Here is an 18,983-nt window from a genome sequence, read left to right on the forward strand (position 1 = left end):
GAAACAATAGAGTAGCATTTATGATGTGTCTGAAGTATATTTTGGGAAATTACTATCTTTGTAAGAGTCAAAAGTGTGTAGTATTTTAAAAAATTATTTCTAGGCTATTACAGAGAGTTATAATGTAGTTTCTGAAAATGAGTCTCAGTGAATTTTCTAAATTTTAATTTTATTTGAGTAGGTAGTACGTTCAAATGGTATAAATTCAAATAATAAAAAAGGATACTCACTAAGAAATCTCCTTCCTACTCTTTCTTATTTCTGGACCACCTAGTCTTCTACCTCATACAAAGATGCTAGCTTGCTTCCAGGAAAATTTTAAAGAAAATTCAGGGAAATGGTAATTTGTCACCATTCCTTTTTACTTTGAGGTACGGAACATGTAGTTCTACTTATTGTGATTTAAGCTTAGTATTATTGCAGTTTGCAAGCTGGTAAAGACAACTTAATTTGTAGGAGTGATCAATACATGTATTTGTATTGAGATTGAGAGAATAAGGACTTTAAATTTTGAATTGAATAAAATTTGATATCTACATTTAACATGTAGTGTGGAAAGTAGCAGATAAGTAGGTCAGAAAAGTTAGGGTGGATAACAGTAGTCATTATTCAAATACTCTAAGAGAAGAACAGAGCAGTTAAGGCACTACTTGGGCTGTTTTAGATGGTGAGAAGAATAGGTTCATGTGGGCATTTCCAGTTAGGTTTAGAAGCAGATTTAACTTTGTCAGCCATTCCTTTCCAGGCTCTTTTAGGAGATAATTCTTTGTTATTTGGCTCATTATTCATTCATTCAGTACACCAGGAGACTAGTATATTACTCAGGATTCTTTTGATTGCAAGTGGCAATCAAATAGTTTTAATTAAAGTGGGCTTTGTTGACTCATGACTAAATAGGCTGAGGTAAGGCCAGCTGGCTCCAGGACTAGAGAAGGTACCATAAGGACTGGTCTTTTTCTCTTCCTCACTCACCTGTGCTTTCCATGGTTGGCTTCATTCTCAGAGGAGCTTTCTCTACACGGAAGTTAAAGGTGGCCAATGGAGTTCATGTCATCCTTATCCTGCTAGTGATCCTAAAGACAGGAACATGCCTTTTTTCCCCTTGTATTTTCAAAAACAAAATTACCAGGGAGTATCCATATTGCCTTGGTAAGGGTCATAAACCTTTTCTTGAATCAGTAAAGGGGCCAGGGCATGGAGTCCATTGGCCACCTTGGGCTGTCTTTGCTTACCTTGTGTACGGAGATGTACGGCCCTGTGATCATACAGAGGAGAGAGTTCTAAGAAGGAAAACTTGTATCCAGACAAAAGTGGTAGGTGGCTATTATAGTTGAGCAGCTGCAAGTTAGACTAATAGCAATGTTCTTTGCAATGTTTTCTTGACTAGCCAAACCTTTATTTCTCAGCTTTTGTCTTGCCTCCTAACTGTAATGTTCAAACAGTTCAAATACTGAGTTGTTAGGACAACTTAATCTATAGATTAAAAAATATAATTTGGTTCATGTTACCTTTGGGAACTTACATGAAATTGCTTGTATGCTTGGCATAATAAAATCATTTTCCTAAGGTTATTTTATATCTTAAGTAGTTTCTAACCCTGGATAATAATATTTGTGAAGGAGAAGCTTGCTAATACTTTTGTGATACTATCATACTAGAGTATATAGAGAAATCTCCATTGTTTCCATGTCTTAGTCTCTTAGTTGTTAGGAAAGTGAAAATGCTGTTTTAGTAAACTACTCACTTAGGACATTGAAACTGACTTGTTTTTATTTGGGGCCCTGCTTCTTCATCTGTAAAATCTTTGAAAATGACCCTAAAATGCAGTATAGGGGAGAATTCTAGAGGGTCCCGGCCCTGCACTGTGTATTGGAGCCCCATGGTACTCTGTGTAACCCCCAGAAGTTGATAGATACCAGGGACATGATGCTCTCTAGACTGGCATTTTTTGGAAAGCTCCAAGAGTTTGTAGAAGAGTGGCATAAACATCTGTCCTTTCTCTTGGATTAGATGCTCGTCTAATGCCACAAAGAACAGAGACTAGAATCTCCAGCAAGACCTGAAGCTTTTAGAAATAATAGTTTCGCCTTATTTGGGTTTGGTGATAGTATGGCTGAGCTCAGAGTGGTTCTTAGGTAGCCTTGTCCTGGGAGTCCATAAGACTGTATTGCAAAGTCTTTTAACACCTAACATTGAGCCTGAATGGTAATTTCTTCTCATTTTGGGGCACAGTGTCTGGCTGTGTGTTATCTTTGAAGAGTTTGCTCTATCTGTGGGATTTATATAGATTCAGTATCTTCTTCTTGTTTTTTTTTTAACTTTTAAATTTCATTTAAATCCAGGTTAGCTAACACATGGTATAGTAATGAACTTATTAGTGATTATATGAAGGTATTCAAGAGGAGATAAGGAGTGATTTAAAAGAAGGATTATACATGGCTTTAGCCCTCTAGGAACTTGGAGGCTAGTTAGGGAGATAGAAGATGAGAAGATGAGTCTGCCACTTGAGTAGACCATGAAATATTGTCCTTGAGCTAGGGAGATCTGGGTTTGAGTCTTTGCCACTTTGCTGAGTGGTTTTATAATCTTACTTAACCTATTTCCTCTTCAGTAAACTGGTAAGTTACATTGCAAGAGTTACGGGAATTAAATAGTCAATAGGTATAAACTGGCTTTAAAATCTGTGAAACAAGGTGTATTTGTTATTTTTAAGATCAGTGCCCCCCCCCTTTTTTTTTTAGGTCTGTGCCTTTAAGTAGTGTTAAGCACTGTCTTAATTAAGACATTTTGACTATTAGGTATCTTTTTTAACTGGTGTATGTTAGCTACCATTCTGTGCCCAGTGGTCTGCCTGTAACACCATAAGGAATATTCAAAAGGTATAAGAAACAATCTTCAAGGAACTTTGGTTGGCTAATGAGACCAGACATGTACATTTGAGAGGGGTAAAGAAAGTCATGGTCTTGGCACAGTATAACAGTGTTTCTGGTTGGTATAAATACTAGCAGTTCAGAGAAATGGGAGGAGAAGAAACCTTTAGAAAGAATGGCTGGGGGTGGGGGGTTGTTATTTCACTTGAGTTTCAGAGCACCTGTCAATAGTTACTAATCGCCAATTATATATATATATATATATATATATATATATATATATATATATATATATATGGGACTAGGCTAACTCTTGTGGGGGTTAACAAAGGACAAGGAATCGTTCTCGTGCTCTAAGAACTTTCTGTCTAGTTAGGGAGATGACATTGGTGTGTTTTTAACAAACAGTGCCCTATAATGCAAGGCCATGTATATTGGCCAGTGTTGATTGAGTGGTACTGGCAAGAAGGGGTGGGATTTGAAACCAAGTCTTCTAACCTGTCAAGTTTCAGTAACAGAGATTGAATGTGGATAGTAAGAAGGTAGGACAAAGTGCCAGGAGTGGAGGTTGGCAAGAAAAAAGATGCAGAAGAGTGAGAATACAAGAGGCATTCTGGGAACAAGGAAGGACCAGGGTGGGGAGAAATAGAATAAAGAATTAAAATTTGAATCAGGGTTTACAGACTCTTAGATACCAGGGAAAGTAGTGTAGTAGACTGAGAAGACCTTGAATGACTTGGATGGGTGGTACATTTCGAACAGGGACTGGGCAGGGACTTGATCGGAGACCAATTAGCAGCATTTAGGTTGACTGGAGTTGGGAGTGCAGTTTGGCTACAGGCAAGATGACTAGTTAAGTGCCAACTTAGATCTGAGGAAAGAGGGACCTGTCTTTGGGTAGTGGTGGTAGAGATTGTAAAGGGACCCATGCATGGGATCTCCTGAGGGAAAGAATTGCCAGGACTCGGTGCATGGATGCAGTCTGGCAGAATGGGAGAGAAGGGTTGGAAAAATCAAAGGTTAATCTAAGGTTTGAGCATGAGTGAGAGGTAGACAGTTATGGAACTAAGAAGAAAATAGAAAGTTTATGAGAGAGAAAGGTGGAAATTTGAGTTTGATTTTTAAGTATGAAGTTTCACATTTAAAGACTAAAAGAAACTTGATCTGGTTCAGTCATTCATTTCAGAGATAAATAAGGAGATGGTTAGAGATTAATTCTATTTTGAATTAGAAGGTAGTGAACAGGCTCTATAAAGTGGGACTGTCTCACAGACATTTCAAACCTGGTGCTTTGTGTCCTCTTTTTTTTTCGGTCATCTCTCTCAGTCTTGCCTCATTGTGTATTTTTGAAGTCTTCCCTTTCTTCCCTATGCCACTCATTTTGATCTAGCTCTCTGCTCTAGGAGCACTATTAGTCTGTACCATGTAATTTCATTTTTAAATATAAACTCCCCCCCCCCCCCCCATGGTTGGTTTTGCAGCACACTAGGCCGCGATTTGCTGCACTGGATCAGAACACACCTGTCTGAACCTTTATTTTGTTCTGAAAGGTCAGGGTTGACCCCCAAAATACTGTACTTTGTAGATTTACCACCAATTAATATACTGAAAATTGTTTTCAGTGTATACTGCCCCTAGAAAGAATAAAGGGTGTGTTCTATTTGTGCCTTCCCCTTCCTCCTTTGAGTGAATCTCTGTGAGCAGCTGCTGGGCCTTAGGTGCTGAGGTAGCTCTTAAGAAGCCCCAAACTCCCATAGGCCACAATTTAGTTTGCTAGTCACAGTATGAAACAGTCCTTTTATTGTTTTTTAAATAGAAACCTTACCTTTTCAGGATTCCAGTTTTTCTATTTTAATATTTTACAAGTAGATTCATGTTCACCTTGCCAGTGACTTTTTTTTTTGTTTGTTTTTAAATGCTTTATTTACTTATTTTGAGAGAGAGAGAGGGAGAGAGAGAATCCCAAGCAGGCTCTGTACTGTCAACACAGAGCCCGGCGCTGGGCTCCATCCCACAAACCGTGAGATCATGACTTGAGCTGAAATCAAAGAGGCCTTTAACCAACTGAGCCACCCAGATGGCCCTTTTCAGTGACTTCTTTAGAATCAATCTTAGACCATTTTATTCTTTCTCTTTTTATTCCCATCCTAAATTTCTTAATCTGTCTAAAATACTTGATCTGTACCTTGAACACTACTGACATGGGTATTCTGCACTCAGTAAATTGACTCTGAATGTCATGGTTCTCCCTTTTGACTTTAGTGTTTTGTTGTTGTTGTTGTTGCTGTTGTTTTCTGTTTTGTCTTTGTCTAGTCTCATTTTGTTTATTTTAAGGTATTAAGACTTTTAAAAATAAGAGTGGGATAATGTAGCATTTTTTGCCCCCTTACAGCCTTCTTTTGACTTTTTTTATTTTAATATTTTTTAAGGAACTAAACTAGAATGAATTCTGGGGTATAGCTCTATGAGGTCTGGGTTTTCATTTAGACACAGTTATGTTGACTAAATGAATTATGGTTACTAAGTGGATTTCTTTGTATTTATATAAAAACTTGTGTGCCATTTTGCTTTCCAGTTAATTCCAAATTTAAGATCTCTGTCCATTTTATGAAGTGAAATTAACTTTTAATAATGCAAAGGAGCTCAAATGCAATATATATAATATTTATAAACTTGGATATTTAAATTTTTTTCTGCCTCCATGATATTCATAAGATTGTAAAGTCAAGTCTTCGTGATTTCTGGGGAATGCTACTATTTGCTTCTATCAAAATATTGTAGTCCTAGGTGGTAAGGTTTTCAGCCGTTTTGGACATCTGAGTAATCATCATCATAGTAGTCACCTTCCTGTGTTGTGCCTCACCACTTTTTTATAGAATGCTCTTAATTATAGTCTCATGTGTTGGACTCTTAGGCAGCATGCACTGCATAGTGTAATTGACACCTTTAAGCTGCCTTTTACAGACCAAATTAGAACTTTTAATTATCTGTCCATGAGCACACATATCAAGCCACACCATTATAGTGCTGCCTACCAACAAGCTGTTTATCTTTCTTTAACAGTATGTGCAATTATTTGAGGGTTTTTTTTTCCTCCTGATACCATAAAAATAAATGGCAAACAAATTGAAAATGTAAACACTGAGTAGGGATGAGAACATAGCTTTCAATCATCTTTGTCTTGATTGTATTAGATTAGCCAAAGTGATGAGTAAATCTTGTCACATAGTTGGACCTATGGTTGTCTTAAGCCATGTGATTAGCACTGAAGGGAAATAATTGAACAAATAAATGTAAAAAATGATAGACTGCATTGAAAAGTTATTTATAAAAACCAAGGTATAAATAGGAATTTTATAATTTTTCCCTTTGTGGGAACAGGGCACTCTTAATTGTGTAAGTTTGTCCTGCCTTCCTACATTTTGACTTGGGGTGTACTTTTATAGGAACATGTATCTACTAAAGTTGAAATATGTTTCATTTTTTCGACACACCGTGGCATGATTTTGTTTTACAAACACAAACTGGCTCAGACACAAGCCTGTTAATTTTTTTCCAAGTCTTTACGTACTTATTTAAGGTTTTTGAGGGGAGGGATTGGTCATTATCTGGAAAGGGAAAGGTGCTTACAACTGTGGGGACTTTATTCTATGAATGTGTTTTATTTGGAAATTTGTGGGGTGTGTGTGTGTGTGTGTGTGTGTGTGTGTGTGTGTTTATTTATTCGGTATTTGGAAAATTTAAGCCGTAATGCTGTTGTGTAGTATGCACTAAACATCCTGGAAGGAAGTGGAAGGTGAGTGAGCTGCTGAGTGTGACACTGCCTGCAGTTTCAGAGGGAGTTAGTTCAGAGTATGTCATAGTGCCAGGAGTCTCCAGTGCTGGGCTTGAAAATTAGAATATGTAATACATAATTTTTAGGGGCCCTTGGCTGGCTCGGTCAGTAGAGCATGTGACTTTCGATCTTGGGGTCGTAAGATAGAGCCCCACGTTGGGCATGGAGCCTTCTTAAATAAAAAAAAATATTATTTTTCTATTCCTTTGGTAAATGGTTATTGGATGCCTAATATATGTCAGTTACCATGCTAAACACTGGAGATTAAGCAACCGAGTTTCCGGTCTTCAAGTAATTTCATGGGGGTGATAGACAAATATTTACAATTAAGTCTGAAACTCTGATAGGGAAGTACAGGATGCTATGGAAACAAACATTTTTCTAGTTTATTTCTGTGAAACTAATGGACATAAATCTTGAAATCGCTAGGCAGTAAATGAAGCCCAAGGCAGAGCTTGAAGTCATAGCTGTGCTCTATTAAAAAAAATGGTTTAGGAGTTCACTCAGATATGTTTAATTTAGTTTGTCTGATTTTGGAAGAGACTATGATTATTCTAGTTTCTGAGAATATCATTCTTTGTATTGAAAGACCAACCATGTGTGTTGGTTCTTTGCTTGGATTTAAAATCTCTTATGGATGTACCAATTATTTTATCTGTTGAATTAAATAATGATAAAAGTAATTTTAGGGGTGCTTTGGTGGCTCAGTCAGTTGAGCATTTGACTCTTGATTTTGGCTCAGGTCCTGATTCTAGGATTGTGGTATTGAGCCCTGAGTTGGACTCCACACTGAGCATGGAACCTGCTTAAGATTCTTTCTCTCCCCTGCTTTCTCTTGCTCTAAAATTAAAAAAAAAAAAAAAAATTGTAAAAAGTACTTTTGTGGTACAGCCACTTTGGAAGACAGCTTGGCAATTTCTTACAAAAGTAAACACTACTCTTACTATGAAATGCAGCAATCGTGCACCTTGGTATTTACCCAAAGGAGTTGAAAACATGTCCATACAAAAACCTTCACAGACTGTTTATAGTAGCTTTTAATTCATAACTGCCAAAACTTGGAAGCAACCAAGATGTTCTTTAGTTAGGTGAATGGCTAAAGTGCAGTACATGCAGATAATGTAATATTATTCATTGCTGAAAAGAAAGGATCAAGCCATGAAAAGACATGGAGGAACCTTAAAAATGCGTATTACCAGATGAAAAGCCAATCTGAAAATGCTACATGCTATGTGATTCCAACTATCTAACCTGAGGAAGGGAAACCTATGGAAGGAGACAAAAGAATTAGCGCTTGCCAGGGGTGGGGTGGAGGAGAGAGATGAAGAGGCAGAGCACAGAGGATTTTTAGGGCAGTAAAAATACTCTGCATGATACAATAGTGAGGGATATATGCTCTTACACATTTGTCAAAACCCATAGGTGCAACACCAAGGGTGAACTCTACAGTAACTGTGGACTTTGGGTGATAATGATGTGTCGGTGTAGGTTCATCCTTGGTTTAAAAATAAAGTACGTTTCCGGGCGCCTGGGTGGCTCAGTCGGTTAAGCAGCCGACTTCGGCTCAGGTCATGATCTCGTGGTCCATGAGTTCAAGCCCCGCGTCGGGCTCTGTGCTGACAGCTCAGAGCCTGGAGCCTGTTTCAGATTCTGTGTCTCCCTCTTGCTGACCCTCCCCTGTTCATGCTCTGTCTCTCTCTGTCTCAAAAGTAAATAAAACGTTAAAAAAAATTAAAAAAAAATAAAAATAAAGTACGTTTCAGGTGGGGGATGTTGATAATGGAAGAGGCAGTGCATGCATAGGGGCAAGGTGAAAATGGGGAATCTCTGTATCTCCTCAATTTTGTTGTAAACCTAAAACTGCTCTAAAAAAACTGTCTTAAAAAATACTTTTGGTCACTGTAAGTAATGAGCACTGCCTCAGAACTATTTCTTTTATGCTTGTGCATGGGGCTTGAGTCCAAAGAGGTTTACTGCATGGAAAGACAGTTGGCACAGGACGTCATTCTGGGTAAAAAGTGACCCTTGCAGTGGCCAGTTGGGGTTCTAACATATACTTTCACATCCAGTTTAGTTATGGTAAAGATGGTTGTCACAGTAATCCTCCCACTTTATTTCTAGGAACTAAATCCAGTTAGATTTCTTTCACAGAAAGGTTCTCCTAGAAGCAGGTTTCGTTTTAAGACAGAGAAATCAGAAGAACATTAGAACTCTCCCTTTAGGACTTAGAGGTTTGGTCTCAGTCAATTTGATTATTATAGTGATTTCTAAACCTGTTTTTACCTTTGGCTGCTTTCCACTAAATCCATTTGAAAATGCATTAGTGGAATCTTGCTCTTTGAACAGGGCTTTCCCAGGGTTCTCTTTCAGATTATTCCATTGTACTTTTCCTACACTTCCAAATACATTGTAGAAATTATTTTTCCTTGGGGCATACTGAAAACTCTGTGTTTATTAATTGACCTTATGCTACTAGTGTCTGTCATTTATAAACTTGAAAAACAAAAAGTGGAGGGTCTTGTAGATGGTAAAGGAAAAAAAGAGATGACAAAGGCACCAAACTTCAGACATTTAAGTTGCTGAGATTGGAAAATGATGGATTTCAAGATTGGGGCTTGGAAGTTCAATTGGTAAATTCCAGATGACCTCTATCCTCTGCTTTGGTCTTTGCCGTTTTGTTCTTTAACCTTTTGTTTACTTTGCTGTCTACTGAGTGTAGGAAAAAAAAATATGATAGAATGGATAGGACTTACAGCTTGCATTTTTAAGATTTTTAAAATTGAAAAATAGTTCACATACCATAAAAGTCACCCTTTTAAAGGGTATGATTCACTCACTGCCTTTCAGTATGTTCAGAGATGTGCACCCATTACCATTATCTAATCCCAGAACATTTTCATCACTCCGAAAAGAAACCTCATACTTATTAACAGTCATTCCTCATTCTACTCTTCCCCAGCCTCTGGCCTCCATGAATCTACTTCTGTCCATGGATTTGGAGATTTCATATAAATAGAACCACACAATGTATGGCCTTTTGTGTCTGGCTTATTTCAGTTAACACAGTGTTTTTGAAGTTCATCCGTGTTGTAGTATGTATTAGTTCTCCATTCCTTATGGCTAAATAATATTCCATTTTATGGATATGCCCCACTTATCTATTCATCATTTGGACATTTGGATTGATTCCACTTCTTGGTTAGTAAGAATAATGCTGCTGTGAACATTCGTGTACAAACTTATGTGTGGACCTCTGTGTTCATTTCTCTTGGGTATGTACCTCAGAATGGAATTCCTGGATCATACAGTAACTCTTTAACTTTCTGAGGAACTGTCAAACTGTTTTTTTCAGTGCTACACCATTTTACAGCCACCAGCAGTATATGAGGGTTCTAAATTTTCCGCATCCTCCCCAACGCTTCTTGTTGTCCACCTTTTTCATCATAGCTATCTCAGTGGGAGTGAAGTAGTTTCTCATTGTAGTTTTGATTTGCATTTTTCTTTTGACTAATGATATTGAGCATCTTTTCCTGTTTTTATGGTATTTTGTCTTATTCTCTCTGGGAAGAAAATGTCTATTAAAATTCTTTGCCCACTTTTAAATTGGGTTATTTGTCTTGTAAGGTTCTAACAGTTCTTTATATATTCTGGATACTAGGCCTGTATCTGACATATGACTTGTAAATGTTTTTTCCCATTCTGTGGATTATCTTTTCACTTTCTTGGTAGTATTTGGAGCACAAGAGTTTTTAGTTTTGGTAAAGGCCAACTGAACAAATGAAGGAATTAAGTAATTAATTTATCTGTCTGGTTTTTTTTGTTGTTGTTGTTGCTTGTGCTTTTGGTATAATGTCTAGGAAGCCATTGCTCAATCCAAGGTCGAGAATGCTCTTATTCTCTTCTAGGTATTTGATAGTTTTGGCTTTTATATTTAGATCTTCATTCCATTTTGAGTTAATTTTTGTATATGGTATGATTCTTTTGCATGTCTGGTTATTCCAACACCATTTGTTGAATATGGCATTCTTTTTAACTGTTTTTTTCTCTCTGCACCAATCCAAATACTTACATTAATAGCGCATGAAACTGCAAGACAATAGGATAAGACTGGAATGCACAGTTAACAATAAGAATCTGTCTTCCCTTCAGGACTTGTATCTAATTGAGATGGATGATGGGATTATACATAAAATTGTTGAGTGGGATGTGATTCAGTGCCAGAGGAATGGTGGAGAGAACAGAATTCATTAGGAATTGAGAAGACTGAGTGAATCGGTGAACAGAGAGATTTATAGAGGAGATGAAGCTATTGACGTTAGGTAAGGTTTAGATACAGAAATGGCCACAGTAGAGCTACTGAAGCAGTTAGATTCTTTTGGCTCAAGGTATGTATGGAATACCTTTTAGACAGATTTTGAAATTTTCCTGAATTTCCAGGTCTTCTCTTAGCTTAAATTATGTTATTAGATGTTGGAAGCACCCGATACCTACTTCGTATAATTGTAAATAGAGATCAGGGCAATTTATTTTGGCCACATCATACTGGGTTGCTTACCTAATGGACACTATTTTCTGTCTGCTTATCGTTTTTACTTCTCTCGGTGGTTGTCACTGAACCAAACATATTCCCTTCTTCATAGTGCCTAGAAGTCCCTAGGTTTGGTTTCTTCCCTCCCTCCCTCTTTCCCCTTCCCTTCCCTTCTCTTCCCTTCCCTTCCCTTCCCTTCCCTTGCCCCCTTCCTTCTTCCCCCTTCCCCCTTATCCTTTCCCCCTTCCCCCTTATCCCTTTCCTTTAATTTTGAGAGAGACAGGGACAGAGAGAATCCCAACCAGGCTCTGAACCGTCAGCATAGGATCATGACCTGAGCCAAAATCAAGAGTCAGACACTCAACCAACTAAGCCATGCAGATGCCCCTTCTAGGTTTCTTTTCTTGAAACTTGAGAGAAACTGTTCTTGTCATGGTCACTCTTAACCTCCACATTATAAATCCAGTGGTCAGCTCTTAGTCCACATCTTACTTAACATAGCAGAGCATTTAATACACTTGGTTACTTCTTCCTCCTTGACACATTTTCTTTACTTGGCTTCCCCAGCACCATACTTGATTTTTCTCCTACATCACAGTGTTTCAGTTAGTCTCCTTTTCCAGTTCGACTTTATCATGGTCTTATAAACTTGGAGTTTCCAGGACTCTCGTCTTTTACTACTTCTTTGTGTCTGTACTAATTCTTTTGATGATTTCATTGATTTAGCCTCATGGCTTTAAGTATCATCTACATGCCAGTGACTCACAAGTTTATATATCCAGCCCTGTTTTTGCTCTTGAACTCCAAGTTTGTATGTCTAACTCCTCCTCATGTGCACTGAGGTGACTACTCACATATGAAATTTAACAAGCTGAAACTGAACTCTATCTCTTCTTCCTTTCATACCTGTTCAGCTTTTCATCTATATTATTCTAATTGAAGACAACTCCATCTTTCCAGTTGACTTAAGCTAAAAAGTTTAGAGTCATCTGTAAGTCCTTTTCTTTCCTCATACTTAAGTCAGGAAATCCTGTTGGCTTTATCATCAAAATATATCCAGAATCCAGCCACTTCTCACCACCTCCATGTCTAACACCCTGGGCTGAGCCACTGTCCTCTCATGTAGATTGCTGCCACAGCCTCCTAACTACTCTTCCTGCTTCTGTTCTTCTACTCCTGTCCTGAGCCAGAATGGCCATACTAAAATGTGTCAGTTTTTGTACCTGCTCTGTTCAAAACCTTGCAGTGGATATCCCTTTCACTCAAAATAAAGTCTAAGAAGCCTTTTATAATGCCAAAAAGGCCCTGCACGATCAGGACCCCGTAATCTTTTAAACATTTTCTCCTCTTTTTCTTTGCCAGACATCTACTTTAGCCACACTGGCTTCTTTGCTGTTCCTTGAATAATCTAGGATATTTCTGTAAGGGCTTTTGCTCCCTTTGCCTGGAATGCTTTCCCCTGAAGGAGAGGAAAAAGAATTGTTCCTCTAACCTTGTGAGTGCTTGGCTGAGACCCCTGTAATAAAAGGCAGATTAAGAAGAGAAAAACAGTTTATTAACATATATACTTCATGTATACGTGGGAGGTTCCCAGAGAAAAATGAGCAAGTCAAAAAGGTGGCTTAGAGTTCAGGAAAGGTGTGGGGAGACCAGTTTATCAGGAAAAGCACAGTAAGAGTAAAGTTTGTTATTCAGATATAAATCTGAGCCTTCTTCATTGATAGGTTTCTTATGATTTAGTGCCATTCTTCTTTTCGAGGTATAGAGAGGGAGACATTCTTACTGATGGAGATTTCTAAATGTAAATTTCCCTTACAAAAGGGTAACTTTTACTGTTTTCAGAGTTTTTCCTGCATCTGCTGTTTCTCACAATAATACGCTCAAAATAATTCTTATGCCAAAGAAGCTAATTTTAGGGTGGCAGATATGCTGCCCTTCAACCCCCACAGTAGCCCCAAGGCTGGTTTCCTCATTTCTTTCAAGTATTTACTCAGATACCACTTTCTCAGTGAGGCCTATAATGTCCACTCTGTTTAAGATCGTGATTGTTCAGCTCAAATGCACTCCCCATCTCTTCTACACAACTTTTTCTCCCCCAGTAGCATATATCATCTTTTGTCATACTGTATATAATTGATACTTTGTGTTGTTTATCTTGCTCACCAGAAGGTACGTTTTAAGGCAGCCTAGGTACTTGATGGTGGTACTTGATGGTTTTGCGTCACTGCTATACCTGTCACATAATGAGTTCTCTATAAATATTTGTTGAATAAATGAACATCCTAGGACTACTGTAGTTTTGGGGTTGTTCTTGTTCGGATTCTTGGGCCCCATCCCAGAGCTCTTGAATTAGAAACTGGGGGTGGGGGGGTCAACTCTTTTGTTTTAACTAGACCTTCAGGTGATTCTGATGTAAATTACAGTTTAAGAATCACTGTTATAGTGAGTAGGGGTTTAGAAGCCAGGCCTGTTACTCACAGGTGGGGATATGTAGATAGATGAGGTAATTGACAACATGACTCAATTTGTTCTCTCTCTTCCTCCCATCTTCTTTTCCTCCCTTTTTCCTGAGGAGGTAGCACTGGGAAAGAGGATTTAAATTCTAGTAACTTTCCGTTGATTTGTCATGTGTATCAAGGTCCCCAAGACCACCTTTAGATTCCAGTGATCACTAGGAAGACACATAGGACTCAGCATGTAGTCACACTCATGGCTAAGGTTTATTATATAGCAAGAGGGTACAAAGCAAAATCAACCAAGGGAAAAGGCTCATGGGGCAAAGTCCAGAGGAAACCAGGAGAAAATTTCCAAGAGTCCTCTCTCAGTGTAGTGTCACACAGGCAGGGCACATTTAATTCCTCTGACATCAGATTGTAGCAAGTTTGAAGTGTTGTCTACCAGGGAAGCTCTCTAGAGAGGTAGTGCTCAGGGTGTTTATTGGGGACTGGTCATATAGGCACTCTCTGCCTTAGCATATAGCGTAATTCTAGACTCCCATAAGGAAAGCAGGAATTCATCATAAACCACATTGTATACACTTTAGGGCACAGTAAGCCTCTGTTATCAGGTAGGGTGGTGGGAACCCTTATAAGAATGGCTCACTGTGCCTTATACATGGGGATATGATAACTTTTTCTGCTATGTTCATGCTTTTCAACATGGTATCCAAAAAAGTTTGTTGGGTTTTTTTCTATCTTTCATATAGAATATAAAGCATTTGGACTAAATAATCTCTTCAGGAAATTTAGTAACGATGAAACTGTTTTGAGAATAATTTGAACAGTTTACTTTAAGTGGATTGAATAACTGAGTTTATTCACTTAGACATATTTTTTGAAAAATGCCTTGGCAGTATTATTCACAGTCTGTGCTATTTTGGTAATTACAAAAGTGGTTTATTTCCTAGTAAAGTTTTCTTATTTATTCCAAAAAATAAATTAAGATAGCTTTCTTAGCATTCACTTGAAAAATGTTATCTGTGAGTGTGACCATCTGCTTCAAAGCAGATATTTGTTTTTCTTCACTTTTCTTCCAACTCTCATGTTCTAAAGGGCCCATTTGAAATTTGCTGTCTTTTGGGTTTGCTTTCATGAGTAACCAATCTTCCTTCTTTCTTTTCTTTCTTTCTTTCATTTTTATAGGCCAAGATGCTGAATTATCAGGGACACTTTCACTTGTTTTGACACAGTGCTGTAAAAGAATAAAGGATACTGTTCAAAAATTGGCCTCAGACCACAAAGACATCCACAGCAGTGTTTCTCGGGTTGGAAAAGCCATTGATAAGGTATGGTGTTGAAGGAAGTGTTTGAGATTTTTAAAAAGCATCCTTTATCTCCTGTCACTGCTTTGATAACATTTGCTTTCTCCAATTATTTTATGCTTGCTTTTAACAACTTCTGCAGATCTGGTTTTATTATGTTATTCTTAAAGTTTTCTGTTGATATTTAAAAAAAGAAAAAAAATACAGCAAACCTTGTTACAGCCTTGTTGTTTATCCATTTGCTTGTATGATTGCAGTTCCTAGTATCATGATGAGTAAATTTACAAAGAAATTTTAGCTACTATGAGGGAGTGTGTTTACAGGGGTAACTTTTCCTACTTCCTGAGTAGTTCCTTGGCTGTGTCTCTCTTATGGGGCAGTTAGAATAACACCCTTGCATCTGTCTCCCCTGCATCATCCTAACTGTTGTCTTCCTGTGGACATGCTAGCTGCTTTTCTCCAGTGTTGTGTTCTGTGTGAGTGAGTGGGTTGGTTGCTAGCCGGCAGGGCCAGTCATTTCTGTTGGGTGATTGTTCCAGTGACATCTCTTGAATCTTCCTTATAAGCAGTTATTTTTAGCACTGGACCACTTTTGCCTTTGGAGTTCATAGTCCTAGTGGGGCCTAAGAGAAGAGGTATAAGGTTACTATGTGATACCCCTGACTACATCAGCCATTGGGGAGTTTGTAACTGGCTATGGACCAGTTTTTGGTCCATTTTTTTGGTCCAGTTTTTTTGGTCCAGTTTTTGTTGACCCATTGTAAACTTCTGGGAAGGTAGGAAGAACTTTTGGGAAGAGCTTTTTGTAGCAAAAGCAGTCCTATGAGTTGCTTAGTTTGTATATAAGAGAGCTAATAGCTATGATGTAGATGGAAACTCATGGAATCCGGAGAGTGGCTTTGTCTAACTCATGGGTAAACCTAGCTGTTAGAAATTACCCTATAAAGCAGTAGTATTGAAGGGCTAGACAAGGCAGCCTAAGGCAGAACTATATGCTTCTAAGGAGCTAGATCTCTTTAACTGGTAGGTACAGTGTGGCAGGACTGTGTGTGGCAGAGGCTCTCGGGATTGTTTGGGTAGCTGTGGTTCACAGAAGTGTTAGCGCCCTTTCAGAGAGCTTTTGCCACTATCGTAGTGCTGAGGGCTTCAACTCAGCAAACGAGGCCAGAGAAGTAGTGTTGGCAGCAGCAGCCCCATTTTGGGTTAGTGATGGCATTTGCTAGCAAAGGCTGGGAAGGCAGTGAGTATTCTCTGAAATAGCTTTGAGGTTGTGATGCCTATTTGGTGACTCCAAGTGAGTGAACACAGCATTGGAAGTGGCTTTGGCATTAGACTTTTTGGGGGCTATGGGATTGGAAGTCTTCAGTTGGCCTGTACTGGCTTAAGTACTTACTGGAATGGTGATGGGGCCTTTAGAGAGCATCTTAAATCACTGTGGGTGAGGAACCTTCAGTTTCTCTAGGTAGAGTAACTACTGGTGGTATTTAGGAAGCTTCAGGTTTTGGTGGCTGACAGTGGTCAAGGCAATCTAATGGTTCTGATGGTTCAAACCTAGAGGTTGGAGGTTCCTAGACGTTCCAGGAGGCATCTGCTTGACCATCAGGCTGCCTGTAGTTATGACAGAGTGGGGGGAGAGTAAGACCAGAAGATGGCCATGACAGTGACAAGAGCTGAAGTTTTCACAGCCAATCAGAGAAAGAATCTGAGAAGAGATCTGAGAATCGGGAGAGGTGAGGATGGCCTCAGCAGCCATAGCTCAAGTACTTGGACTGCTGGCCACTAGGATCTGGAGTATTTGGGCCAGTAATTCACTAGCTCTGTATTCTACCACTGACAGGGTGACCACCTGTCCTCATTTCCTAGATTGTGCCTGTTGTCCTGTCATGATTATCAGAATCCTCTTCTTAATTCTTGTTCCTCAGCTATCAGTGAATTGGGAAGTGTGTCTTCCTTCTGATCCACCAGGTCTTTACAAATATTCATAATGCTTGTCAGATATTTTGGCTAATCTTTGAGACAAAACAGTTAAGTGTATTTGGTACTAGAAACAAAAGTGTCCCTTTTTGTTTGGGACAAACAAACATGGATACCCAGGGAATGCATGAGGAGTAATCTACGTTCTGGCTTTTTTGGTGGGGATGTGTTTGAGGTGGATATTCCTAGTTATGTATTTTAATTTACTCATTTCTCTTTTGAGGACTTTTTTTTTCATGTATGTGGAAGTTGTAAGGGCTTTTTCAAGTAAAAAAAAAATTTTTTTTTTGTTGTAGCTTTATGTTGCTGTGAAAGTAGTTCAGGTTCTAGGTGACCTGGATTCCAGATTCTTCTGATCCGTCCTATGAAACTACATTGTTAGGTTGATATTGATAACTGTTTGTTGAATTATAGTCCTGGGGCACAGAAGAAAGCCTGGATCTTTTAGCCCACTTCTCTAACATGTTTCACTGCATTTTCTCCTTCCCTCCCCCTTTTTCGGGGTGGGAGTATCTGCTTGGCCTCAGCTGTAGGAAGCTGTTACCCCACTAGAACGAACCAGACATTGTGCTTCCCGCATACATAAGGAATTCTGTGTAGGCTGTTGTAGAAGATTCCACTGACTTGTAAAGTCTTCCTTTTCTTTTAGCTTAGATCTGGTAAATAAATCTGTACAAGCTTCCAGGGCCACCTGTTGTAACAGGGCAGGGTGGACTCCTTTGGGCTGGCGGTGAGCAAACAGGATGAAGCTGAAGCCATTGCGGCACAAGCCTTTAAGTACCACAAACAGACTTGAGTAATGAACTGGAATGCTGTGAAGCAGCCTGTGAGCACCATGTTATGGACACATTTTTCCACCCTGCCAAGAGGAGGACAGAGAAGCTGGTGACTCCTTTATGAGCAGGCTGGTTTTGAGTGAGGAACATGAGTAAATTTTTGACATGCTTGATGGTTTTTCTTCCTTTAATGTTTTAATGCTTGTTTTAAAGTTCTTTAGTCATCACTTAAAGTAAGCAGAAAAGAAGTTTGTGGCATTAGCTAAGGCACTTTCTGGCTTTTAATTATTGTGAACATAAAAAATTATTGAAGATTTCTGCCTTAATGTGTTGACTCTTTTCAGATGCCCACAGTATGATTACTATTTAAAATAAATAGTATCAGCCATTGGGTTCTGTGGCAAATTATTTTTAGTAAAAACAATGTGTTGGGCTATTTCTTATTTCATTTCCCATTTTAAGAACATCTAGAGTTCTCTCCTGCTTAGGGCATTTACTTTAGTGTTTTACTTAGTCTTTTGGCTTTTTTTTTTTTTTTTTTTTAGTTTACTTCCTAAGTAAGAAAAGTCAATAAAACCATTACTGCTTTAGATATGTGATTACTGCTTTAGGGGTGTGTGTGTGTGTGTGTGTGTGTGTGTGTATTAAAATAAATAGTGTTAAGATTTGAAATTGTCTGAAATTTGCTGTGGGGTAATTGAAAACAAAATACATAGTCCATGTTCTTTAGAAGATTATGGTCTAGTTGGTCACATAAAAGTGCTGCTTGTACACGTGAAAGAACTGGAAAACTTCTGAGGCAGTGTAAAATAAATTTGCATGGGATGGGCTTTGCTTACTGTAAATGGAAGATCATCGTGCCCTTGTTTAAGTTTTGTGGAGTTGGTATCTTAAATTTGACTTGGAAGAACAGGTAAGATTTCAAAACATCAGAGTGAGGTGTGGTTTTCTGCAAGGCTGAGAAGGAGGCTGAACAACAGTGAAATAGATGCTGGACTGAAAGACTCTCAGGGACTGACTCAATTGGAGTGGCTGCCTTATCAGGAAAAAGCAGGATCAGGTTGATGGAAAGCCTAATGATTTGAGATTAGGGGAAAAGGGAGTGAATGATTTAAGCAGTTGAGGATTTGCTTGCCCTCATTTAAATAGGGTGAAATTAGACTAAGGAGAAGTCAGGAGTAGGAAGATAATAGCTGTCACTTACTGAATTTTGACAATGTTCCAGCTACTGGGCTGAGTG

General features: G+C 38.6%; 1 protein-coding gene across 6 annotated transcripts in view; it reads left to right on the top strand.

Annotated features, from left to right (window-relative positions):
* RMND5A (required for meiotic nuclear division 5 homolog A) overlaps nucleotides 1–18,983 on the top strand; it is a 67,711-nt gene that overhangs the window by 4,792 nt on the left and 43,936 nt on the right. For 5 of the 6 annotated variants that reach the window (XM_027052671.2, XM_053200876.1, XM_027052669.2 and 2 more), the window contains exon 2: nucleotides 14,875–15,017. The exons of the other annotated variant lie outside the window; for it this stretch is intronic. In XM_027052671.2, the coding sequence (XP_026908472.1) occupies nucleotides 14,875–15,017 (143 nt within the window). The remainder of the gene's footprint in view (nucleotides 1–14,874; nucleotides 15,018–18,983) is intronic. 6 annotated transcript variants of the gene reach the window in all.

Source organism: Acinonyx jubatus, chromosome A3 (assembly GCF_027475565.1).
Source record: "Acinonyx jubatus isolate Ajub_Pintada_27869175 chromosome A3, VMU_Ajub_asm_v1.0, whole genome shotgun sequence".
NCBI classification, from domain to species: domain Eukaryota; kingdom Metazoa; phylum Chordata; class Mammalia; order Carnivora; family Felidae; genus Acinonyx; species Acinonyx jubatus.